We start from the raw sequence: 27,537 nt of genomic DNA, 5'->3' as shown, positions 1-27,537 counted from the left end.
GTATTTACCTAATGCCTGTACCCCGTTTGTATTTAGGAAGTAACTAACTTGCTTTTGATTCTACAGGCTCATAGGTGGAAGGGACTTGCCTTGTCTCAGATGAGACTTTGAACTTGGATTTTGGGGTTAATGCTGAAATGAGTTGAGACATTGGGGGACTGTTGGGAAGGCATTATTGGTTTGAAAATGTGAAGATACGAGATTTGGGAGAAGCCAGGGGTGGAATGATATGGTTTGGCTCTGTGTCCCCACCCAAATCTCATCTTGTAGCTTCCATAATTCCCACATGTTGTGGGAGGGTCCCAGTGGTGAACTATGGGGGTGTGTCTTTCCCATGCTGTTCTCATGATAGTGAATGGGTCTCATGAGATCTGGTGGTTTTAAAAATGGGAGTTGCCCTGCTCTAGCTGTCTTTGCCTGCCACCATCCATGTAAGATGTGACTTTGCTCCTCCTTGCCTTCTGCCATAATTGTGAGACTTCCCAGCCACGTGGAACTGTGAGCCCAATTAAGCCTCTTTCTTTTATAAATTGCCCAGTCTTTGGTATGTCTTTATCAGCAGTGTAAAAATGGACTAATACAAAACATTTTTTATTTTTAAATTTCAAATTTACAGGAAAATGACAATAATACAAAGAACATATGCATACCCTTCAGACTCCCCAGTTGTTAACATGTTACCACATTTGCCTTTTCGCTTCTTCTGTTTTACTCTGTATTTTTTTCTAAACCATTTGAGAATAAGTTTCTGATATATTGTACCATTGTCCTTCAGTATCCCAGTGTATATTAGCTGAAAACAAGGACACTTTTTTTTACATTACAGGACATGGCCATCAAAACCAGGAAAGTAACATTGAGATATTACTACCATCTAATCCACACACCCTGTACAAGTGTTACAGATTTTCCCCTTAATGTCCTTTATAACACAAAAACACATACACAAGCCCACTTTACTTTTCTCTCTTTCTTTTAGACCCAAGGTTCAAGTGAGGATCCTGTGTTATATTTATTGTTGTGTCTTTTTAGGCCCCTTGTCTAGAACAATACCATAGTATATCCTTGTCTTTTGTTACTTCGATATTTTTGAAGAGTCTAGTCACTTTGTAGAGTAGTTTTTAATTTTTGTTCATCAAATATTTCTTTATAATTAGATTCAGGTCATGTAGTTTTGGCAAGAACACCCTAGAAGTGATACTGGGTTTGTATTGCATCATATCAGGAAGTGTGCAGCATTAATTCATCTCTCTGCTGTGACTTGAATTTTTATCACAAATGTACCAGGTTTCTCCACTGTAAAGTTGATAAGTATTTTGTACATGTTAATTAGTAATTGGTAAATATTTTGTAGAAAGTTGTTTCGAGATGGTGTAACTATCCTATTGTGTCAAACGTATATCTACTAGTTTTTACATCCATTGATGGTTCTTGCCTCAATCAGTTATTACTGAGATGGCTGCCAAATGATGATTTTCTAATTCTATCACTACTTCTACTTTTATTAGTTGGCATTCTACCATAAGGAAAAGCAGCCCTCTTTCCCTGTCTGTTTGTTGTTTATATTGGCGTGGACTCATGGCATCTCGTTTTAATCAATGTGTTATAAATATTGTTACTTTCATTATTTCTTTTGAATGCTCAAATTGTCTCAGATTTGGTCAGTAGGAGCCTTTTCAGGGTGACTCATGTTTTCTTTTGACGAGTCCCCATCATTCTTTGAGCACTTCCTTTCTGGCACAAAATATTTCAGACTCATGCTTTCTCTGACTCAGTTCTGTAATTAGGCACTTCTCCAAGGAGCCCTAGTTCTTTTTCGTGGAGAGTAGTATTCGGAATACAAGATGTGACTAATAAGTATGGTCATTGCTGCTGGGGTTTCATTGTTTCTAAGCCCTCTCAGCAGACAGATCTAGGCAATACTTGTGAGTTTACACACATATATTTATATCTACCTGTGTATCTGTTTGTCTATATCAGTGTATAAAAGTCATGAGTTTTCACCAGTATCTGGAACTTTAATCCACTCAACAGTTCTAGTCTTCTCCTTTTCCATACCTGTAGCTCCATTCTCTGACTGAGAAATCTGGCCTCCCATTTTCTCAGTATATTTATTTATATGCTCAGTTCCCTTGTATGTGACTAATTTTTTGACCACATGGGCCAGAATTGACCAAGTCCTGCCAGCCTGAACTTGCAGATGTCTCTTTGGCCCAAGCCCCCGCACATAAACCAACTTCCCTCTCATCTTTGAGAAATTCTGTAATAGCATGTTTTAATTTACATTTCTTCCATTGTATTCTATGAGTTTTTAAGCCTTGCCTTTAGTAGGATAAAGATAAACAGTGGAATAGGAAGTGTCTAAGATACCTAGGAGTCAAAACATGGAATAGAAATTTGAGAGTCCTTATTTCATCATCATAAGAGAGATTTTGTTAGCATTTTACTTGGCTAGTATTTACAGGTCCTACCAGCAATGTGTGTGCTGAGGTGATAAAGTTGATATGATTTTTTTGCATGCAATTGCCTGATTTTTGCATTATCTTTCTGCTTTTCTCTGGTGACCTTTTATGGGACTTTGATATCAAATGAGCATAATATCAAAATTAACCTGGAGTTCTTTCTGGCTAGAATCATCTTGATAAATTAAATGTTTTATATTTTGTTATGTGACTTTTGGGAGCCAATGTTATTTTTAATCAACATCATATCATGAGTTTAAATTACATAGATTATTTTTTTCCTTTGAAAAATTATATTTTAGCCATGCCAGTTCAGCAAGAAAATGAAATAAAAGGCATTCAGATTGGAAAGGGAGAAGTAACACTGTCTCTATTCTCAGATGACATGACTTTGTACCTAGAAAATCCTAAAGAATGTAAAGAACTATCAAATATAATAAATGAGCTCAGCATACACAGAAATCAGTTTTATCCTACACACTTAAACAATGAGCAATTTAAAAAGGAAATTGCCAACGATTGCATTTACAATAGCATTAAAATAGAATTGTTAGGAATAAATTTAACAGAGCAATGCAAAAATTATATTCTGAAAAATATAAAACATTGTTAAATTACAGAAGACCTAAATAAGTGAAGAAAACATCACATGTCCATGGATCAGGAGACTTGATATTGTTAAGATGGTAGTACTCCTCAAATTCGTTTACAGATTCAGAGCAGTGATCTATTAAAATCCCAGCTGGCTTCCCTGCAGAAACTGACCATCATAAAATGCACATGAAAATTAAAGGAACCCAGGATAGCCAAAACAATCTTTAAAAAGAATAATAAAGTTAACACTATGTGGTCGTGGCATGCAGGTAGGCATACAGATCTGGACTAGAGTTGAGAGTCCAGAAGTAAACCCTCATGTTTATGGTCAGTTAGTTTTCAAAAAGGATGCCAAGATAATTCAATGAAAAGGATACAGTCTTTCAACAAATGGTTCTGGGTCTTTCAAAAAAATGAAATTGGCCCTCTACTTCACACCATATACAAAAATTAACTCAAAATGGGTTGGACTTAAGTGTAAGAGCTAAAACTATAAATTATTAGAAATGTCGGGCACGGTGGCTCACACCTGTAATCCCAGCACTTTGGGAGGCCAAGGCAGGCGGATCACGAGGTCAGGAGATCGAGACCATCCTGGCTAACACGGTGAAACCCCGTCTCTACTAAAAATACAAAAAATTAGCCAGGCTTGGTGGCGGGCGCCTGTAGTCCCATCTACTCGGGAGACTGAGGTAGGAGAATGACATGAACCTGGGAGGCGGAGCTTGCTGTGGGCCGAGATTGCGCTACTGCACTTCAGCCTGGGCGACAGAGGGAGACTCCATCTCAAAAAAAAAAAAAAAAAAAAAAAAAACGTAGAAATACACATTGGAGTAAATCTTAATAACCTTGGACTGGGCGGTATTTTCTTAGATACGATACAAAAAGCACAGGTAACAAAAGAAAAAAATAGATAAATTGGACTTTATCAAAATTTAAAATGTTTGTCCTTTCAGAGACCCAGTCAAGAAGGTGTAAAGATAATTCACAGAATGAGAGAGTGTATTTCCAAATGATGCATTCAGTAAGGATCTAGTAACCAGAATATGTAAAGAACTCTGACAACTCAATAAAAAGACAACCCAGTTAACAATGGGCAAATGATTTAAATAGACATTTCTAAGAAGACATATGAACGGGCAGTAAGCACATGAAAAGATGCTCAGCATCATTAGCTATTGGAGAAATGCAAATCGAAATCACAAAAAGATACTGCTATGTACCCACGAAGAAGGCTGCAACCTAGAAAGCAGCTAATAACAGTGCTCATGAGGATATGGAGGAATTGGAACCTTTGTATACTGCTGGTGGGAATGTAAAATGATGCAGCCACTTTGGAGAACAGTCTGGCAGTTCTTCAGTATGTTGACTGTTAATAGATGTTATGGTTGCACAACTCTGTGAATACACTAGAAATCCTTGGTTTGTATAATTTAAATGGGTGAATTACATGGTGTGTCAATTATATCACAATAAAGCTGTTATTAAATGACATTTTACAAGCTTAGATATTTCTTAGTTTTCATTTTGACCAAAAATATTTTGAGTGAAATTACTAACAACAGTATTACTTTATAGAATATGAACATGCGTAATTCTCTCAGCTGGAGTCCCAAAATAATTTCTGAGCCTCCCACCAAATGGGCTTAAAGAATGGGCTGGGGAGCCTTGTTATCTCTATCACAACTACTCTGCATTTCTTGGCCTATTCTTTTGCCATTTTATACTGAAAAACTTCCTTTCTTCTCACCTTTCCTGTCCCCTCCCGAGTAAAGATTAAAACATTTGTTAATATCTCCTGTCACTTTAAAATATTCTAAATCATACTTGACTTTGAACTTCCAGAGTTGCGTTTTTGTAGAGTATGTCTCCCGCTGTCATACATTTGTTGAAAATTTTAAATTATTTCATTAAATCAGTTTTGTCCAGCTATCTCTGGCCATCTGCCATTTATATGAGTATCTTCCTTGGAGTGTGTAACTTGTTTTATTTAAGTAGTAATGCTGTATGTAGCAGTAAATAATGAAGGTAAGAAAATACACTTTCATTATTTTTTGGAAAGCCTAGAAATTATAAAGTCTCTTTAAGAATAACAAATGAGTTAAATCCCCATAAGAAGGAGAAGTAAAGCTTTGATCTCTAGATTCTTGTCCTTTGAAAGCACCTGTGATGTGCAGTTCATCTCCTGTGAATAAAAAGTTGGGGAAAAAAATCAAGTAGTTGTTGCCCACCAGTTTTCCTTGAAGATTAAAATTTCATGGAGTTGACAACATATTTGTATCACTAGTGATCAAATGCTCATCTCAGAAGAGAGTTTGCAGAATTGCTTTTGGTTTTTATATTATGAAATTAGATTGTGATACATCAGAGAGGAAAAGTGGAAGAAGTTCTAGTTGGAACAGGTTTCTAAGATATCTCAGTAAGCTGGGAGTTTTTCTTAGAATAAATGGTACGTGGTCCTGAATCTCCAGATGGCTGATTTTTCTGTTATCTTCACGGTCACCTAAGAAAAGGCCTGTTGTGCTGTGTGGGTTTAGCTATAGAAATTTTTGTCTACAAGCACTGATGACATTTATTAGGCAGGCAACAAAAGATGATTATAAACGGGTTTTGTAAGGATTTGGGGTACATTTTTTCCTTTAGTATATAAATCATAATTTATTGTTAACGGCTTAAGTATCTTTTGCTTAGGTTTTAGTGTTAATTATGTAGAATATGCTAAGAATAAGAATCTGCCTTTCTTAGGAACGTAACTAAATGAGTGTAAGACCACAGAACGTTAAGCCCAGAAGACAGAAGTATGTTTTGCCTGTAACGATAATCAGTAGTTTCTCAAGTTAATATATTATACCCACTGAAGGGGTAATTTGATGTTTCTTCCTTCAATTAAGGTATGGCTAGAATGTGATCCAAAACCATATTTGAATATTTAAATGCATTTTATGAAATTGTTAAAACACTGGTAACTCGGATGGGGATTTGGTGAGGGTAGAAGGAAACTGTAGAAGGGAGGGTTCTGCATGGGGGCTGACATCCCGCTCTACTTTGTTTATTTCTATGTTACTTGAATTTTACAGCAGGCATTACTTTGATGACTAAAAATTATGTAAAATTAAAAATCAGTGTTGTTATTGAATATTGATTAATTGATAACTAATTCCAAGACAGTTTGTTGAGTTCAGTCAGTTTGATAGATTGAGTTTTTAAAAATGTATAGTGTATCTTTCCTTTGTTTCTATTACCATATGTCTTGTTGATCTGTGTTCCCTTTTTCTAAAGTACTGCATTTGTAGCTTGATTTCTTTGGGTATGCAGAATTCTAAATTTGAGTTACAATTAAAGGGTTTTTTAGGTGAGAGAAGATAGGCTTTAGTATTAGTTTTTAAAGGGAAACTAAATGTTTTTATTTACTTGTATGTTAATATCTGAGTATACCTTCCTGGTTGAATAAATTGTTCCTGACACAATGTACAAATTAAGTTTGAATTAACATAACTACAGAATTAGATATAATCTTACCTAAGTACTGAGGATTTTGTGAAATGTTAGAACCTGGTGTATTGGGCATTATGAACATTAACCCAGGGAAGCAGTTAGGTTTGAAGGATGGTATGGGCAGGAGCTTGACAGTTGGTGGCAACACATATTATTAGATGTTTCTGTGCCATTTTTATAGCCAAAGTGTGTTCACGGGAGAACTAAAGAATTTGGGGCAACTGACAAAATTAAGTCGTATTTTAGTAAATTAATTTAAAAGTTTCCATCAAGTTCCAGCATAGTCTGTGAGTTGGTGATAGAATTAGCACCACATTACTTGCAATATTAAACAACAATCCTACAAACTTCTGAAGGATTTGAACACTAAGACTAAATATAGTTGGATTTCCAAGTGACTTGGATACATTAACATTGAAGAGAATGAGAGGATTTTAAAATTCATTAGTATCACTTTTTATAATTATGTATGACATTAAAAAGTGAATAGCTTCTTAACATCTACTTTATAAGATACTTTATTATGGATTTGACAACTTTGATCCAGAGCAATTCTAGGCCTCAAAACTGTTTGGAGTTTAAAAAAAAAAAAAAACTATTGAATTTGATTAATTTCTGTGCCATAACTCTATAAAAATGCTGTAAATTAATTTAGAAGTTTAGAGACTTAATTAGATATGTTTGTTAACAGACAGATCTCAGTGGCATCATAAGCCAAGCTGGAATTCAGTGGTTGAAACATAGGTATTGTAGTTTTCCCAAAAATATGACAGTGTGTCATTTTAGAGCTTTTTCATGTGATCTCAATAAATAGAATGGAAGTGTATATTTTGACAAAATTTCTGCTCTCTACAGGGAATACACTTTAAAATAATTGATGTAAATTATACATAATGGTAGATTTTTCATAATCTTGTATGTTTATTTGTATGTGTCATACTGGAAAGAAGTAAAAATTAGAAGATGACATTTTATTTTAGATAAAATGACATATCAGATCTCACACCCTAGCAAATAAGAACGTTTCATTTATTGGGACCTTAAAGTATATCTGTCCCCAAATATTTTAGGATAAAGGTTTAAACTGTAAAGCATCATTCCGTATAAATATAGACATACTTTAAAATTCCAATTTAAAAAATTCGAGGTTTTAGATTTAGAAAATTTTGTTTTGCCATTGTTCTTGCTGTTTTTTCACTTGCTGATCTCACCGATCTTCACTTTTTTATTTGTATTAGACTCTAAACATGCTTGCATCTGCCGTTTTCCTGCTAGACACATTTAGATGGTAGAGATTGTTATTCATGTTGCAATATGCACACATTAAAGTATCCAAAATGGACAGCAGGAACCAAGGTGCTGCCTCTTCCTTTGTTTGTCATTTACTCTGGTAAGGGATGTGGTAACCTAGTACATGTTAAACGTATAATTGTTTCAAAGTATGTGGACTTTCCCCTTTGGTTGGGTAAAGTAATTTGTAAGAAACATATTTTGAAATTCGTATGTGTATCAGGATCTAACCAGGAACACCAAAACCACTTCAAGTATTTACAACAGAGAAAATGTAATGCAGGGAATTGGTGATAACAGGCAGTAGTGTTGCTGGGAGCCAAGCAAGGCACGGAAAGGTGACCCAGAGATTAGCAATTAGGAGGAAGATACTGCTACCCTACGCTGAAGAGGAAAGGGGGTCCAGGGGTCAGGGCTACCCAGAACCCTGATAACTTCAAGAACAGCTAGAGCAGCTTCCAAAAAGCAGAGCCATGGAAGAGAGAGGAGAGGTTTGCGGGGGAAATGCCCTTGCTTCTCTCTCCCCCAGCTCCAGTCCCTTGTTACTGGCTGAACCCAGTTGGAGACCATCTGAGCCTGCAGGAGCCAGCCTCCTGCAATACAGAGCAGAACAGGTGGAAGGTGAGGAACAGAGCTGAGGGCAAGCAGGCGCAGGATGAAACAGCGATATTGAAGAAGTTCCTTCTCGTGACAGATTATGTCCATCTTCATCTTGATCTCCTTTGAATATGTCCCTGGACAAATTGAAAACAGAAAGTGACAGGCCGGGCGCGGTGGCTCACGCCTGTAATCCCAGCACTTTGGGAGGCTGAGGCGGGCGGATCACGAGGTCTGGAGATCAAGACCATCCTGGCTAACACGGTGAAACCCCGTCTCTACTAAAAATACAAAAAATTAGCCAGGCGAGGCGGCAGGCACCTGTAGTCCCAGCTACTTGGGAGACTGAAGCAGAATGTCGTGAACCCAGGAGGCAGAGCTTGCAGTGAGTGGAGATAATGCCACTGCACTCCAGCCTGGGCAACAGAGCGAGACTCCATCTCAAAAAAAAAAAAAAGAAATAGAAAATGACAATGGCACTCAGTTCTGTGGATGTGAAGATTCTCTGACTGGCAGCGTTGGTGTTCCTTTCTCCTCATCCCTCCATGCCATCCCAAGCTGGTTCTCAATCAAAGACTGTGGTCTTCTCTGCCAGTGTAGAACTTCTTTTTGGCTGACAGCACATAATTAGCTTGCATCTCCTGCTACAAACCTCTAAACAGGCATAGAATGTAGTCATTTGGGGGAATGCCCTAACTGACATTCTCTAAGATGATTGAGATCAGTTAAGCCTCTGAAATAAATTCATATAGTGGGAACACTCTTATTTAGATGTCGGAAGGAGTGTTATGCCTGTCACTTCTGAAATTGAGCTTGGATGATTTCTCCTGATTAATTAATTAATATCCCTTTAGAGAAAGCAGTGACTGTTGAGGAAGAATAAACTTTTTTTTTTTTTTTTTTGCTATGATTACAAAATAAGGGATGTAATCTAACTTAAGTATTTAGAGCACAGAGCCTGGTATGAAGTGGACATGCAGTAAAATGTTCAAATTTGTAGTGGATCTACTGTGACAAGTTGATCATTGGCTTTGGGCTTTGAGAACTAGATATAGGAGTTTATCGCTGGAAGACTAAGAAATCTCCTAAAACAGTCTGGTTGATTTATAGAAAAGGAGGCTGGCATTTCTATTTTTATTTTCAGGAGATTTAAATTTACAAAACTAAAATGCTTAAATCAACCTTAGAAAACAACTATTTTTTAGATGACAAAAGTCTTACAGAATATAAAAAAATGATGAGTGTGTGTGTGTGTCCCAGTGTGAAAGTCTATAATTAACTCTCCCAGAGATTGATGCAGCAAATATTTGCGGTACCTCTACTGTGTGCTAGGTAGTGTTCTAGGCACTGGGGAAATATTAGCAGACGAAACCGTTGAAATATTTCTTCTTACAGCACTTTATTCCTAATGGAAAGGGAAATAGGCAGTAAATATATGTGTCAGGTGGCGGTAAGTGCTATGATGAAAGATAAAGGAGAACTAGAGTGGGTTTCCTATTTTATATGGGTCCAGGGAAGCCCTCTGACAGTTCTCCGGGGAGTACGAGGGTGAGCTGTTTGATGCTCTGGAGAAGTGGGTAATTCTGGGCAATGGGAAGGGTTAGCAATAAGTTCTATTAACAGGCTGACATACATGTCTCCAGATTTTTAAACATTGGACTTTTAAATAAAATAACTTGTTTATACTGTGCCTACTTTTCCCTTTCACTTAATAGTCTGTCTTCCTTTGTCTTTTTAATAGTTGTGTATAACGTTTCATTCTGTAGCTATACCTTAACTCTTTACCCAGTTCTCTATCAATGGCCATTCAGGCTGTTTAGTTTCTAATGTTAGAGAGGGTGTTGCCATAAACAGCCTCATACATGCATGGAAACGCTTGTGTGGCTGTTTCTCTAAGACAGTTGTTCTTAACCCACTTTAAAAGGCTTAAGAAAATGCTGAAGCTCAGGTCCCATTCAGACTAGTTTTTATATTAGGGTCTCTGGGGAGGGGATCCAGGCTTTGGTATTTTTCAAAATCTCAGGTGGTTACAATATATAGTCAGGCTTGAGAACCACTGTTGTAGGATTGTTCTTAGAAATAGACTTACTGAGTCAGTGATATGAAACATTGTACATTTTAGTAGATACTGTAACATTATTCTCTATATTCTTTAGGATTAGGAGTGACTGCCAGTAATAGAAACCTAAGATAATGTTGGGTTAAACAAAATAGTTTATTTGTAATGTAAATATCTAGACATAGGCAACCCAGAGCTGGTATGGCAGTTTTGTTCCATGAAGTCCTCAGTTGCCCAGCTGCCTTCTAGCTTTTGTTTTGGCTGAACTGAAAGTAAGCTCTTAGCCCGAAACTCCAAGGTGGAGGGTAGGGATCCTGCCATCACATCCACGTTCCAGGCAGCAGAACGAAGGGAAAGGTTGAAAATCGGCAAAAGGTACAGGTCAGCGATCCTTTGGAAAAGATGAAACTTCCACTGAACACTTCCACTTGTATCCCATTGGGCAGAACTTGGTCATGAGCCCACACCCAGCCGCAGGAAGGCTGGGAAATAGGCTTTTGTCTGGGTAACCTGCGTGCCCTGAAGAAGACCGGGGCTGGTTTTATATGAAAGAAGTGAAGGACAGATAGTGGCAGCCACCAACAGTCTCTTCTGCGTCTTCCATGAAAGCTATAAGAATCTGCCCTCCTACCTAAGACCGTAAGGGCACATTGTCCAGACCTGGTCAGTCACAACTGCAGAGTCAGCCGGAAGTTTCAGTGCAGAGATGAAAACTTCAGATAATATGTGGCTACAGGGAGAGGCGAAACAGACTTAAATCAGATGCAGGAATGATGCTGGAGAGTTGTAAACTTTATCATGTGCCAGAAAATAAAGGTGCAGGAGGCCAGTGTTTTAATTGGACACACTTCTTTGTCTCTGCTTGATGTTTCAGCTGTCATCCTGGCGGGTCTTTATCACCTTCAGCATGGCAATTGTTACTTAATTACTAACATACTCAAGTTTGTGTTAATATTAATGCTGCCCACCCTCACTTGAACATACTCGTCAAAGACATCTTAATACATAATTTTTATGTTTTAAATTAAAAATTTTTTAATTAAGAAATGAAGGCTGGGTACAGTGGCTCAAGCCTGTAATCCCAGCAGTTTGGGAGGCTGAGGCGGGTGGATTACTTGAGGTCAGGAGTTCGAGACCAGCCTGGCCAACATGGTGAAACCCCATCTCTACTAAAAATACAAAAATTAGCCTGGTGTGGTGGCACACACCTGTAATCCCAGCTACTTGGGAGGCTGAGGCAGGAGACTCGCTTTAACCTGACAGGCGGAGGTTGCAGTGAGGTGAGGTGGCGCCACTGTACTCCAGCCTGGGCGACAGAGCAAGACTCTGTCTCAAAAAAGAAGGAAATGAAAAGTTTGATATGTGACATTTTACAAATCAGTATTTGTTGTCATTGCAGTGGATGAAGATCGCAGCACGGAACCTGACCGATTGCAGGTGTTTCACAAGAGAGCCATCATGCCTTACGGTGTTTATAAGAAACAGCAGAAAGACCCGAGTGAGGAGGGCGCTGTTCTGCAGTACGCCAGCCTGGTGGGGCAGAAGTGCTCCGAGCGGATGCTGCTGTTCAGAAACTGACCTGTTCGCCTCTGCCGGGGCTTCCCATGTTGTGCTGATGGTTTGTGTCAGGGTACTTACTCAGTACCTGTGGGGAAGTAACTGTCACCACCCACAAATTAAGACAGTTTTTATTTTGACTATCTATGGCTTTTAAAATATATTTTGTGGCAATGTATCTGTGAGAATCTCATGGTTAATATAAAGATTTTAAAACTGTGTTGTGACCTAGCCCCCATAATTGGGGTTTATCATTTTGGAGGTTTCTTTCTAGAGCAAGATATGCTCAGATTCTCCTGTTTAAATTTTGTAAAATGAAGAAGTGAATCTAAGTAACTTAATCACAGTTGTGCATTTTTTTTTGGTTCTGTTAAAGAAATTAAAACAGACTGTTTCCTCAGGCCCATTTTAAACATGAACTTATGTTAGGAAACCTTAAGTATGGGGAAGGTAGAAAATTTGTTTCATCACTTAGAAAATGTGTCTTCTCAAGAACAAAACTGTGTGCTGTTACTCAGTGTTCAATATTAAATTGCTGCCAAATGTTATGTAGTTTAATAGAGAACTTGAAAAAATAAAACATTAAAAAGGATCTTGTGTTAGCATCAGGTATCCATTTGTTCAGGACAGTCCTGTTCATGTCTGTTGTCTTGGCATAGTTTTTTCCCCTAGAATATAGTATTCCCTTTTACTCTAAAAAATATCCCAGTTTGGACAATAAAATACATAATTACTCTAGTTATATTATTTGCTTTATTTCTAAAAATGTAAGAAACTAAATTTTTAAAAGAAAAACATTGGTTCCTGCCTTGATCTAAGCCTCATCCAAAGGAAATAGTCCCTAGTTTTTTATCTTACAACTCAGGACATTTGTCTTTGGTTGTTAATGGAAATTAGTTAGTATGTGATCACTTTCATAGTTCTGCCCAAATCACATGTAAGAAGGAATCATTCTGACCTCTGTTCCAGGACAAGAGCTAGAACAATCCATTTCTTGCCCTTTGATGTGAGAGTCAGAGTCAGGGTGGCTTCTGCCTCCCTGAGTAACTCAGAGCAGATCAGAGCGGAGGCCAGCCCCCTCCTTCCCTCTCAGAGCGGAGGCCAGCCCCCTCCTTCCCTCTCACTCAGAGCGGAGGCCAGCCCCCTCCTTCCCTCTCAGAGCGGAGGCCAGCCCCCTCCTTCCCTCTCACTCAGAGCGGAGGCCAGCCCCCTCCTTCCCTCTCACTCAGAGCGGAGGCCAGCCCCCTCCTTCCCTCTTACTCAGAGCGGAGGCCAGCCCCCTCCTTCCCTCTCACTCAGAGCGGAGGCCAGCCCCCTCCTTCCCTCTTACTCAGAGCGGAGGCCAGCCCCCTCCTTCCCTCTCACTCAGAGCAGAGGCCAGCCCCCTCCTTCCCTCTCAGAGGCCAGCCGCCTCCTTCCCTATCACTTTCTTTTGCTGAGTCCTTTGCCCGCCTGTCAAGGTGGCAGGCACTGTGCTGGGTACAGGAGGAGGAGAGTCAGACATGTCCCTTAGCTATAGTCAAGCTGTCTGGGAAACAGGATGAAGAACAGAGGAGGGTTATTTTCTTGTTCCCTCTTTGTCAGCTGATCTCCTTTTCTGCTACCAGCTGTTTGGCCAGCAAGCCCTTTTTAGTCCCCACTTTGCCCATTTTTCTGTTTTGGTTCATCCTTTTTTAACAGCCATATTATAAAACATGGTAGTTTGAATCCTGTTGCTGATATTAAACTTTTCTCTAAAATGTACTGAATTTCGACAAAAATTTGAAAATATCCTTAGCTAACTAGAATAAAAAGGATCATAAAAGAATGATTTTAAAAATGAAATCTGTGGAAACTCAAAATCCAAGTCAGCCGTATTTCTTCATTCAGAGCATGTGTGTCACCTGCCAGGTGCCGAGTGCTCTCCTAACCATGCTAGAGTAGTGAGCAAAGCCATTTTCTCTGATCACAAGATTTTATATTTTTCTGGGATTTTGACCTGCAAAATAGTCTCGTAAGAGCATTTGAGAAACTTATTTGGAACTGCCTTCAGAATCTATAGAGCTTTTTTTCTCTTTTTCCTCTAAAATGAAAAGAGCTTCATTTTATAACAAAAGTGATACTGTAAGCAGAACAGTAAGAAGTTATAAAAGTAAAAATCATCTAAAACCCTACCATACTCAAGAACTGTCATGTATGTATACACACGCCTATGTAATTTTAATACAGTTAGAATTATGTTCTACATGCTGTTTCATTTCCTCAACAGTAAATTATGAACATGTCTGAAATTTGAAATAAATTTCAAAATAAAGCTTCAGAAAGTGTAGTAAGTAATCTCTGCACTATTAAAAATAAGCAGGGTAGGGCTGGTACGTGGCTCCCTTAGCGTTTGGATGTCCAACTTGATGTTATCACTGCATCTTTCCTCCTTTTGTCTTTGTGATTAGCATGTAAAATGGTATTCATAAAGATCACAACCCTTGAATATCAAATGAAGAGAAAACTTGATTTCAACATCTTACCACAACTCTGGTTTCTTCCTGCAGAATTCATTTTCAGAGGAAAATGATGAATCATCCCTGTCTGTGAACCACTGTGCTATCCCTGAGGGTGGCATTGTAGGTTGACTCCGGCAAAGCCTCAGAGTGACTTGAGCATGGAGATCCTTCTGCTTGGCTGCTGTGTTCATGCATTATGTTTATTTGTTTGATATATTGATCCGAGTAGTCAAAGTGTCTTAAAAGGACACCAAGTGTCCTTTTGAGCCCCAGCTGAGTGAATATTGATAGTGAGCTAGAAAAACATAGTCAAGGAAAGTGACCCAACCTTATTACTTGACCAGCAGTCTAGCTGAGAGATGTGATTTTGTGTTCGTGGCTTTCTATAAAGACACAAGGACTTTTCAAAGACAGTTTCTATCTTTCCAAGGCAGGAAACTTTGCATTTGCAATCTCAGTATTGTGTCCCCTTCTGATTTCAAATACATCACACCTGCCTTCCTGTTTTGGGAGCAAAGATGTAATTTTGATTCCCTGTGCTACCATCCTTATTTAAATTATTTCCATTCTAAGAGATTTTTGTTATTTTTTTTAAATGTAATCTGAGCACTTTTTTTGTATTCTAAAAGATAGATGCTATCAGATAAATATATTGTTCATTTGATTAAAATTATTTAGATAAATATTACTATGTTGACTTTTAAATAGCTTTATCCTATTCATTCATTTTGCAACTATTTGTTGTGTGTAGTTTAACATGTCAGAGTCTATTATGTAAAAGAACCTTTTCAGATTTCTGAACAGTATATGCTTTGATTTTATAGGCTTTATATTATTTCAGTATGAATAAAGATAAGGAATATGATGGACAGTTAACTAAAATGTATCTGTCGTTGCTAACTTGAAAGAAATGAAGTAGAAACAATTGGAAAATGAATTAGAAATTATTCAAGTGCACATCTTTTCTAAAAACCAATGACTATAAGGCAAACAAGTTTGATTGCATGTGGTATTTTTTGCTCTCGTATATGCTTTTTGAACAAGTTATTTGATAAAGCCTGAATGGAAAAAATAAAGCTGTTTCTATCTGCAGTGGCTCTTGGTGGTCATTACTTAAAAGACATATGTTTTCATCTTTTAAATTCCTGAACACATTTCACCTGCTGTGTGAATATGTCGAAAACAGAGGTAAGACACTGGCTATATGAATCATAAAATTTAATTTTCACTAAATGGAGTTCCAGACCGTGTGGTTATCTAAATCAAAGTATGGTGGATTCCTTTCTCAGAAAGAGAGTAAAATCCCATTTTAAGCCAAAAGTCTGGATTTTCACAAGATAAATTAAGGAATAGACTTTTATAACCCAAAGGTATTCAAAATAGGACTTTAAATATCAATTCAAATATAATTTATCTTAGAAAGTTTGCAGGGAAATTTTCAAAAATATAAAGTATGCTTTAATTGTTCATAATAGTCTGTGGTATATTTATGCAATACATTTACTAGTGTTTTATCTCTTTACAGTAAAGAGGGTCCTGGTAGGTTGGTGATAAAATTAATCCTATTTCCAAGTGATTTAAATATTAGTTACAATTCCCACTGACATTTTTTTCCTCCAGAATAGACTTAGCCTTTTCTTACTTGAAGTGGACAGTGTTCATCAGGAAATATTTAGACAATATGGAAAAGAATACTGAAGAAAAAGTAAAAACACTTTTAATCCCATCAGCAACAACCCCTGATTACCTTTCACATTTTGGTGTAGGGCCTTTGACACTTTTTCCTACCTTACATATATGTATATGTCTTGTTTTATTTTAAAAGAAATACGGAATCCTGTGTATATTGTTTCATAACTTTTTCATCTAATATGTTGTGAACATCTTAATACATTTGAGCATAAATGAGGAAGAATATAATTTTTTTTTTTTTTTTTGAGATGGAGTCTCGCTGTGTCACCCAGGCTAGCGTGCGGTGGTGCAATCTCGGCTTACTGCAGGCTCTGCCTCCTGGGTTCAAGCGATTCTTGTGCCTCAGCCTCCCTGGTAGCTGGGATTACAGGCGCGCTCTACCACGCCCAGCTAATGTTTGTGTTTTTAGTAGAAACGGGGTTTTGCCATGTTGGCCAGGCTGGTCTCGAACTGATCTCAAGTGATCCACCCACCTCGGCCTCCCAAAGTGCTGGTATGACTAGCCACTGTGTCTGGGCAGAATATAATCTTTTTAATACCTGCATAATATTCCACTGTGTCTAGAATCTTTTGGGAATGAGGCCTTAAGACTTTGGCCCCTCCTTTTGGGTAGTGGGAGTTGTAATTGACCAGCACTAACATTTTCATAGGAGTTCTTTAAAACACTTGGTGCTATAGACACGGTTTGGTTCCTCCCAAAGTTTATATATTGAAATCTATATCCTCACTGTGATGGTGTTAGGAGGCAGGGTTTTGGGGAGGGCATTAGGTCTTGAGGGCAGAGCACTCATGAATGGCATTAGAGCGCTCCTAAAAGAGACCCGTCCCAGCGTGTGAGGACGCAAGAGAAGGCACCGTCTGTGAACCAGAAAGTGGCACTCAACAGATAACAAATCTACCGGCACCTCAACTTGGAGTTCTCAGCTCCAGAATTGTAAGAAATCCATTTCTCTTGTTTTCGGGCCGCCCAGTATTCTGTTAAGCAGCCGGAATGGACTAGAACGCTCATTGACATTATTCTTATTCCTGATTTCCCAGTTCCTTTTCCCTTTCACTGGACAGTAGGAATTTTTTCCTTACCTGCAGCTTCAGGAAATATGTAGCTTTGAAAACTTAGTGCCTTTCCTCTCCTTGTTCCTCCCACTAGATATTTTCCGGGCGATGCGGAGACTACTGTTTTCACAGGATGCACACCTCTAAAATTTCCAACTAGAATTGCGTTACTTGAAAGCTTAAAGGTATTTAAAACAAATTAAGGTTTTAATTTATTTGATTCTTTATAAAACAGAAGTCTTTAAAATGGGTTTGCTAGACAAGATGGGTAACCATATTTCTATTATTAATCTTGCTAAGTTTTATATTGGCTGTTTATTTGGGGATTTTGGTAAAATTACATTTTACTATTCAGGTGGTTGTCCCCATTGGGCTCTTGAGTCCTATCTAGAAAATATTGTCTCATTAACTTTTTGTTTTTGTTTTCATTTTGGTTTCTTTTTTTTTTTGAGACGGAGTCTTGCTCTTTCGCCCAGGCTGGAGTGCAGTGACGCCATCTTGACTCACTGCAACCTCCACCTCCCAGGCTCAAGTGATTCTCCTGCCTCAGCCTCCTGAGTAGCTGAGACTACTGGCGTGTGTGACCATGCCCGGCTAATTTTTATATTTCTGTAGAGATGGTATTTCACCATGTTGGCCAGGCTGGTCTCGAACTCCTGACCTCAAGTGATCTGCCTGCCTCAGCCTCCCAAAGTGCTGAGATTATAGGCATGAACCACCACACCCAGTCCCATTAACTATTTTGATTAGACTAAGAATTAAAGTTGAAGACATTTTGTTTCCCAAATTTTTATTAGAGTTTCAAAATAGCTTACATGCATATAGAGAGCGTGGTTTCCTCATCACAGCTCTTCATCTGCAATATGAAGAAGCAATTCTAAATTAAAAGTGCTGTTTTTAAAACTTAGTATAGCAGATCTTACTATTACACGGCATTTGTAATACCACTCGAAATGAAGCATTTCAGCCATCTTGGAGGCATCGTTGCTTGTCTGGCACGTATAAAGCAGACTGTTATTGACTAGCACAAGTATTTTTGTTTCTCTGATCATTAGAGTTTGGTTAAATGCAATATTTAAAAAGTGGTTTTAAAGATTTATTTATTTTAATGTTACAGGCTAGAGTCATTATAAGAAAAAGGTCCTTTGGGAGGCCAAGGCAGGAGGATTGCTTGAGGCCCAGAGTTCCAGACAAGCCTGGGCGGCATAGTGAGACCCCATCTCTACAAAAACAAAATCAGTTAGTCAGGCGTGTTGTGTGCCTGTCGTCCTAGCTACCTGGGAGGCCAAAACAGAAAGATCGCTTGAGTTCAGTGAGCTATGATCACACCACTGCTATACAGCCTGGGTGACAGAGCGAGTCCCTGCCTCTCAAAAATTGTGTGTGTATGTGTGTACACGTGTATGTATTTATATATATAAATGTTGTACTCCCAACATATTATTCACCTGTGATTTTGAATGGAATTTTCCTCTGAACCTTAATTTTCCATGCTTGTCAGTCTGCGCCAGGGTCTTAAAATTATTTAACATCAGGTTTTTAAAATTTTAATTAATGTTAAATGAAAACTCATGAATACTTCATGATATCCAATTCATCGCACTTTGTCAGTATTCAGTGAATTTGAATAGCATCTCTCAACTATTGGAGCTTTCTGATCATGAAACAAGAAAAACAGCATTTTAGGTTTGTGAATTCAGAGCTTAAGGCTTTTAGCGCAGTTGTATGTGAACAGTTCTATGTATTTGTCCAGCATATTTTAAAATATCGAGAGGTGGCCAGACTGTACTTTGGAAGTTAACTGTTGCTGATGTCAGTCATTTTACTGACCTTTAAGGCAAATATTATCCACACATACATATGTACAGCAAGAGAGCGTATATGTAGTGAAAGCTCCGTAGTAACTGTAGGATGTAGTCTCAGTTTTGATTCACAGAATCAACTTGATAAAGGGTTTGGATTTTTGACTATGGTAGAATGACACAAACTGCTAAGGCTGCCCTGTACAATAAGGTAGCTTTAGCCGCATGTGTCTAATTCAATTAAAATTTACAATTTAAATTCAGGCCGGATACAATGGCTCACGCCTGTAATCCCAGCACTTTGTGAGGCCGAGGTGGGCGAATCACGAGGTCAGGAGTTCAAGACCATCCTGGCCAACATGGAGCAACACCGTCTCTACTAAAAATACAAAAACAATTAGCTGGGCCTGGTGGTGGGCGCCTGAAATCCCAGCTACTCGGGAGGCTGAGGCAGGAGAATCGCTTGAACCCAGGAGGTGGAGGTTGCAGTGAGCTGAGATCACGCCACTGCACTCCAGCCTGGGTGACAGTGTGAGACTCCGTTTAAAAAAAAAAAAAAATTAAAATGTGTCAAGCTTTGATACTTTCTTAGGTTTCTGTGTGGTAAAACTGTGGAACTATGACAGTGGAACATTTGTTTGGGGGCAACTTTCTTTGACACTTTGCAATTTATCATCATATGTAATTTCCATTGAGCAATCTAGTTCCACCTTTGATTGAAGTGCAGCTATGCATATGTGCAGTTGTAGCATCTCATTACTGTGTCCGTTTCCTAAGATAACTGTCCCATTTAGATTTACAGTTAAGCTATGTACAGAGATGCTGCTTCCTTAAAGAACAATTTGAATGACTGAAAGATTAATTCAGAAATACTTACACAGGATTCCTGTTCTTTTATCTCCATTTTCAAATATTGCATCTTAAATTTCCTTCCAGGTTTCTAGTTTTCTAGTTGTATATTTATTTTACCCAAATAAAAAACTTTATCAAGAACAATCTCTGAATCTATAGCAATAAAAGGATGTTCATGCATCTTACAAAACAAGTCTACTCAAAAATCTTCAGTGACCTAACTCTGCAAAAGAAAGGTGAGAAAAAAATAAATACTCATCACAGCATCTCCCTTATACTGTTTAACATACAGCTGGTGGGTAACACACATGATTAAATCAACCCAGAAGAAAGATTGGAAAGATTTATGGCTCTGCCTTTTGGAGATGTTTTATTCCCTTATTGCATTTTTTTAGGGCAATTTTGATTACTAGGGTTTTTTCCAGCCTACTTCTAACTCAAGTGCATGTCAATGTCTCAATCCTTAGATCATATGGAATTTCAGTGGAGGCATTTTATTTAGATATGGGGAGGTTAGTCTGGACTTGCTTCACCAAAAATTGGTTGCAGACCCCCTTGGGCAGAGCTTGTGGGGGTGGGAGATTGGAAGGGGCCCCTGCTAACGGGCAGTGGCCATGAGAGTTTTGTGCAAGCATGAAGGGCAGCGCCTGCAGAAAGTAAAAATGACTACTTCCAGTCTTCCTGGTTTCTGCCTGTTCTTGAGCCACGTTGCAATTCCATTTGTTATTTTATGAAGAAAGCCAGGAAAATAATCAGTGTGTGGCCAGCCGTATGCAATTAAGGCTTCTGCATCTACAGCAGCTGGTGGTTATGCTTGAAGTATTTAATATTTCTGATAAAGTCACTAATGATTCTGTTGGGAAAGTTTGGAACTAAAGGAACGAAGTTTAAAAGGAAAATCTGGAGACTAGTTTGGCCTTATTCTAACGAGTGTTATTCGTTTCTCTTACCCATTTATTGCCTTTGTAAAGATACGGAAACTGTTAGATGTCAGCATTATCGGTGTGTGATGAATTGTAGACCTCACTTATCAGTAGGCTGCTTATCTGGCCACTTCACCATCTGGCACATAGAAAGGGAAGGCAGAAAGGAAGGAAATACAATCGCCGCTTAGCAGCTAGAATGGGCTGGAATTCATGCACCAAAGCTTCTGCCTGACTCCTGGGAGCGCCATTAGAGTTACTGGTGCAGGGGAAAGAGCATGGGGCTCTGTGGAGACGTTTCTCTGAAGAAATTTTTATACCAAAGTAAAAGGAAAAAGTGAACTGGAAACGACATGCTAATGGAAGGCTGCACATCGTACCCTGATCGGCTCTCCCTGTGCATGGCCCACGCATTCCACCCATGCCCTGTGGACAACGCTGGGTGGGGAGCGCTGACATCAGACCAGGAGCAAGAGCAACCTTCTGACCACATTCCCCCAGCAAGCCCCCACATCCTTTTATTCACCTACTTAGTAAGTTAAAAAGAAAACACGTTTTGGAGAACCTGGACTTGGAAGGCAAACCAGACTAAGTTCACATCCTAGAAGCACTACTAAGTGTGTGAGGTTAGTGCCAGAAGGAAGCTCAGCGAACTTCAGCTTCCTCATCGGGAGTGATGAACCGGACAACCTGCTGCCCAGCTGATAGGAGTTGATGAGATTTGCAGGTGTAGACAGCTCAGAACGCAGCCTCGCTGCTATTCTTCAGCCCACTATATCTTGATCAAAGCAGGTATCAACCAAAAAAGAAAGGTCATAAGATTCAAGTGTTAACAAACATTACAGAGAAAAGGTGGAGTGAACGCCTCTTATCTAAGGTTTGAAACCCTAAACAACGGGGTAGCTTCAGGCCAATCGGAGAGTTGACTTTGGTAATGACAATGTTGAACTGTCCAGCAAATGGCTAAAATACATTTCCTATACTCTGTTATAAGCAAATGTATAATGCAATGGAAATATTTCATAGTTAAAGCAATCAAAAGGTTCTGTTACAGGATAAATTACAGTTATCTGCAAAATTCACGATATTGGAACAGGCCTTCAAGACCGTGGAATTAGAATCCATTTTAAATACCTGCTCACAAAGAAGACCCTAATGTCAGAAGGCTAAAAACATGCTAATGGCTGCTGCTGTCTAATCGAAGGTTGATAAACAATTATTCATAGGAACCCATTATTCATATTCATGGAACAATTATTCATATTCACGGGAGCCTCACTCCAGTGGGGCCACCATTCAAGTTTTCCTTGGTATAATGGAGAAATAAAACGGGCTTGAGGCCTAGGTATCATTATGCACATTTCTGTTTTGTTTGAGACAAAACTAAACGGGCTATCTGGAAAACCAGCAACATTTCACGGGCTCTGCTGATTGTCTCGCTCAGCACGCTGCCGCATGCAGTTACAGTTTAACTGATAACGACTAGACTGTTTTCATCTTGCCCCCAACTGCTCCGGCTTTTCTGCGTCCTTCTGCATCCTTCTTCTGCACGCAGGCGAATTCTGGAGGAGGCATCACATCTTAAAATTGGCTTTTCACAGAGCCGCACAGGTTAGCGGAAAGGCAGCATCGAACCAGGACATCGAAAGCACATCTTTTGGACTAGAAAAGTGGTGACGTTGGGTCCTGTGGGATGCTGCCTCAGTGGGAGGGAGAGTGGGCTGGAAGACAATATTTGGAAATAGATCTGCAGCATTTACCAAAAACAGGTGTTTCTATAGTTAAACGTTGTTTTCTGCAGCCTTGCTAAAAGTGGATTCTGTGTGTCCGTGGCTGTGTATCCAGCCCCTGGGTCCTCAAGCTTGGACACGGGGAAGCCAGGGGGATGTTTTCCTGACACTGTCAGAATTGCTCTGCTTCCCAACCCGTTCTAACAGCTGCTCTGACAGCCCTGATGGAAGCAGTTAGAACCTCAGCGGCAACTCTGCTGTCCACCCGGGCAGAGCCACTGGCTCGGATCCAGCGGAGGAGACACTGGCTGTGGCCCAACCTTGGCCAAGAGAGAGCTGGCGCAGGAGGGGAGCGAGCCCTCTGGACTTCTCCCTTATTGTCAAGGGTGCTGCGTGCTCAGTTGACCCTTGGGTACAAAGTGGAGAGAAAGCCGTCCCCTCTGCTCTGCCTTTTCAGTGACATTTCCCCAAAGGCCACCAGGGGGCAGAAGAAGCCTCTTTGCCTTTTTTTTTTTTTCAGCCTCTTACATTGGTCCATTGGGCCAATGTTTTGATATAAAACATTTTGACATAATTATATTTATATCAAATAAATGTATGAATTCTATTTCCCATTTCCCGCATCTTTGATTTTTTCCCCCAGATTTGGGCTGTCTGTGAATGAATTCTTCTGTAGCTAAGGCAATTGTGAGGGGAGGTCTTCACTTAAGCAGGAATTTCTGCCAATGCATGATCTAGTTACAGGATCCCGTGTCTGATGCATCCCAGTCTCCCACCTTATTCTCTGTCTTTCCAGCCTCACTGGGCTGGGGCAGCCCTGGGTGTGTTTTATTTGGATTATTGCAGCACTCTTTCAACCAGTGGCCACCCCAGCCCCGTTATGCAGACACCACCGGTTTCACCTGCCCAGTGCAGCAGCCAGCAGCTCTGTCTCTCCTCCGGCCTAACCTCAGCCAGCTCCTCAGCCTGCCCATTGAAAGCTAAACTGGCCCACCTGGCATGCCCAGACTTTCCTGCCAACCTTTCCCCTATATCCTCCTTCTACACGCTGCTGTCCCAGGTCTTTCTTTCCTATTTCTTGATCTTCACCGGGTCTGTTTCCTCCCCAGTCATGCTCCCTCCCCTTCAAGCACAACAGGTTCCAATCTTCTGGGTCCCTATCAGATGTCACCTTCTAATTAGCACCTTGTGTATGGTATCAGGATCCCTGCCAGGCGCGGTGGCTCACACCTGTAATCCCAGCACTTTGGGGGGCCAAGGTGGGCAGATCACCTGAGGTCAGGAGTTTGAGACCAGCCTGACTAACATGGGGAAACCCTGTCTCTACTAAAACTACAAAATTAGCCGGACGTGGTGGCAGGTGCCTGTAATCCCAGCTACTCAGAAGGCTGAGGCAGGAGAAACACTTGAACTCAGGAGGTGGAGGTTGCAGTGAGCCGAGATTGCGCCATTGCACTCCAGCCTAGGCAACAAGAATGATATATATATATATGTATATATTTACATATCAGCACCCCTTCCTACTGTTGCATTTCTTTCATAAGTGTCTAGAAAACCAACCACGCAACTGGGGTCACAGGAATGGTGCATGTTGGTCTCAGTGAAGGGAGCTAAAGAAAGGCTGGACTCATTGGAGAAACCTGCTCGAGAAAACACCCATGTGTTGTGTGGAGGCTGAATCCCAGCATCCAGGACCCCAGGCATGGCCTGCTCCTGGAGCTGCTCGGGACTCCCTGGAAATATCTAGGAAGCTTTCTCAAGGAGCGAGTCCAAACTGGACCATAGTGAGCTTTGCAGTCTCTGAACACATTAAGAACAACAGAAACACTCATGCAGAAGAGTGGTAAACGTGAGGCATAGAAGTGAGTTTTGCTTTGTAACCCTAGGAAAGTACCAGTCTGTCTGCTTTTGAATGTGCAGCTACTAAAGATAATCTCTAAGAAATGCACCCTTTGTTCTGCCTGCTCTTTTGTTTCCTTGAAACAGACAGGTGGAAGTGAGAGGAATAGGTGTTTGGGGAGTGTTCCCAGAGGTGAAAGCGGTGCTTGCGTGGATGTCTGTGCCTAGGCAGGCACCTTCGTGGTCACCTGCTGCCAAATGAGCAGCAAGAGACAGCAGCAAATAAAGGATCTCATGCACAGCGGGGGGTTGACGTGCCTCCCAGCAGGAGAAGCACATATGAGGGAAATTGTCTTGGGACACTTGGCTGTTGGTAGAACAGCTGCTTTGCATAATGAATTCCTGGCCTAATGGGTACGTAGATCCCAGCACTTGGGGCAGGACTGTTTTTGGTTTAGTGCTCACACAACCAGAAAATAGAATGCGCCAATATGAATTGAAAATTCTTAAAAGGGATCAGTGTAATCCCTATTTAATTTGGACTTTTCCTCGTAAATTCATTTTTCAAATGGTAAGACATTCTAGTAACGGACACAAAGGCATTTTTATACATGCTGAACACACTTCGCCCTGGGACTAGTCCACTTGCCCCTAATTGAGATCCTAAAGAAGGGGAAAAGCCTTGCAAATAAACCTCTGCAAGTGCAGAAAAGAGCTCTCAATGCCATCCAAGTGGCATGTGTAATAAAAGTTCACCTTCCCTTCAGGGTTTCACACGGCCGCAGATCCTTGAGAATGTTCAGGAGGGTGAAGTGGGGCTGCACGTCATTAGGAAGATATCACTGCTGTTTTGCTTTCCTCACTCTTAATTTCTGTTAACGCTTCCTAAATTTTATAAGACTGATGCTTTTCCTTGAAGCTCATAAGGCATTTAAGCACAGGCCCAAATGTGTGAGACGTGCTGCTCCTCTCATTTGAATTGGGACCTGCATATGGAGATGAGCCCACAGTGATGTTTGCAGAGAATTACCACATTACCTGATGGCAGAACATGCCCATTCCAATGGGCAGGCAAGCATGGTGGTGCCAGGGTAGGCTGTGTGCACACAGACCTGATACTAACCCCATACATCTCAGGCCACAGACTAACCACTCTCACAGAGGCCTGGGGCTCTCAACCTGCTTGCTGTTTGAAAGCTCTGTGCAAAACCGAAGTCACACCTATATGCTCCAGGCATTTATTCCTTAACTGATACCTTCATCCACAACTATCTGAGCACCTACTCTATGCTAAGCATTATACTTGCCACTGAGATTGGTACGGTTTGGCTCTGTGTCCCCACCCAAATCTCATGTTGAATTGTAATCCCCACATGTCAGGAGAGGGACGTGCTGGGAGGTGATTGGATCATGGGGACAGTTTTCCTCTTGCTGTTCTCATGAAACTGAGTGAATTCTCATGAGATCTGATGGTTTAAAGTATGGCACCTCCCCCTTCAAGTGCTCTCTCTCCTGCTCCGCTGGGGTAAGATGCGCTTGCTTCCCCTTCTGCCATGACTGTAAGTTTCCTGAGGCCTCCCAGCCATGCTTCCTGTTAAGACTGCAGAACTGTGAGTCACTTAAACCTCTTTTCTTCATAAATTATTCAATCTCAGGTAGTTCTTTATAGCAGTGTGAGAACAGACTAATACAGAGGTGAACAAGACAGATTGGAATTGCATTCTAGGGAGAGAAGGAATTTACAAGTAAGAGAATAAATAAAAAAAGGATGTTTGATTGTGTGCAGTGGTACAAAAGCCCACTTCGGACAGGGTGGTCAGGAAAGGGCTTTTTGAAGCAGTGTCAGTAAATGTGTGTTGATGGAATGAAACCATGAATACAGGAACATGTAGCACTACTGGGATTCAGAGGTGGAGTGTCATGCTCTTTTCTCTTTAGGAGTTCAGAGTCTCAGAGGATAGACTCAAAACCATGAGCTGGAATGAGAAGGGATCTAAGAGTTCAGATGAATCCTATGGATGTTCTTAGGAAGAAGGGCTTGTCTCTAATTGAAGGCAAAGAGGTCTCCTGAGACAGCTGATCTTTGACCTCAAGTCAATTTTAGGAAAGAAAGAGGGCCAGAGTGTTCCCGGCAGAGGAATGCAGCCCTGTGCAGGGATAAAAAGACAGGGCCTGTGTCAGCAACAGTATGAGGTTTAATTTGGCTGAAATACAGAGAACTTGAAAGAAGGTCATGGGTGCTGCGGCTGAACTGGCCAAATGGCGTATCTCGTGGAGGGTCTGCTTGTGTGACTGGCACGCCATTGTCTGCAAATGGCTTTCTGTCTGGCAACCCCAGACATAACTTTAAATACTGGTGGCAAGTTACCATGGCTGGAAGGATGGATGGTCTGAGGAGTCTCCACCATTTCCCTGCCACAGGGGAGAGGAAGCCACATACTCACCTCTCAGGATAGATGTGAAGCCAGCTGGAAATACAGTCGACCAGCCCGGATGGTTTTTCACGACCAGCGATGTTGGTCTGCTGCTTTCCCCAGAGGTCTAGGGTGGAATGTGCACAAATCCTAAGCCTTTCCCGTAGGGAGAATCCAGTCTGAGGGGGAGGCCCAGCAGAAATGCAGAGGCTTCTACCAGAACAAGTCTCAGGGCAGATGCCCTGAAGACAGCTCCGTGGACTCTGAGGGGTCAGATGAGGGCCTACATGGAGACCAGTGTGGACCAAGAAATCATGGTTAAAAACAATCAGTGAGGAAAGCACTTAAAACATGTTGCTGGTCGAGTATGGTGGCTCACGCCTGTCATCCCAGCACTTTGGGAGGCTGAGGCAGGAGGATCACTTGAGCTCAAGAGTTTGAGACCAGCCTGGGTTAACAGCGAGACCTCGTCTCTACTACAAATAAAACCAATTTTTGAAAAATCAGCTGGGTGTGGTAATGCCTGCACCTGTTGTCCCACTACTCAGGAGGCTGAGGCAGGAGGATTGCTTGAGCTTGGGAGATGGAGACTATAGGGAGCTATGATTGCCTCACTGCACTCAACCTGCATGACAGAGCAAGACCTTTCTCAAAATACACACACACACACACACAACACACACTCACACACTCATTGC

General features: G+C 40.5%; 1 protein-coding gene across 4 annotated transcripts in view; it reads left to right on the top strand.

The window, feature by feature from the left end:
- Window positions 1–15,626, top strand: part of ATE1 (arginyltransferase 1) — a 186,943-nt gene extending 171,317 nt beyond the window's left edge. For all 4 annotated transcript variants that reach the window (XM_050804581.1, XM_050804580.1, XM_050804582.1 and 1 more), the window contains one exon: window positions 11,897–15,626. In XM_050804581.1, coding sequence (XP_050660538.1) covers window positions 11,897–12,075 — 179 coding nt within the window. In that variant the 3' untranslated portion in view covers window positions 12,076–15,626. The remainder of the gene's footprint in view (window positions 1–11,896) is intronic.
- The last annotated feature ends 11,911 nt before the right edge of the window (window positions 15,627–27,537 follow it).

Source organism: Macaca thibetana, chromosome 9 (genome assembly GCF_024542745.1).
Source record: "Macaca thibetana thibetana isolate TM-01 chromosome 9, ASM2454274v1, whole genome shotgun sequence".
Lineage (NCBI taxonomy): Eukaryota > Metazoa > Chordata > Mammalia > Primates > Cercopithecidae > Macaca > Macaca thibetana.
Note: the sequence above shows the minus strand (reverse complement) of the source record. Positions and strands in the feature narration are given on the sequence as shown.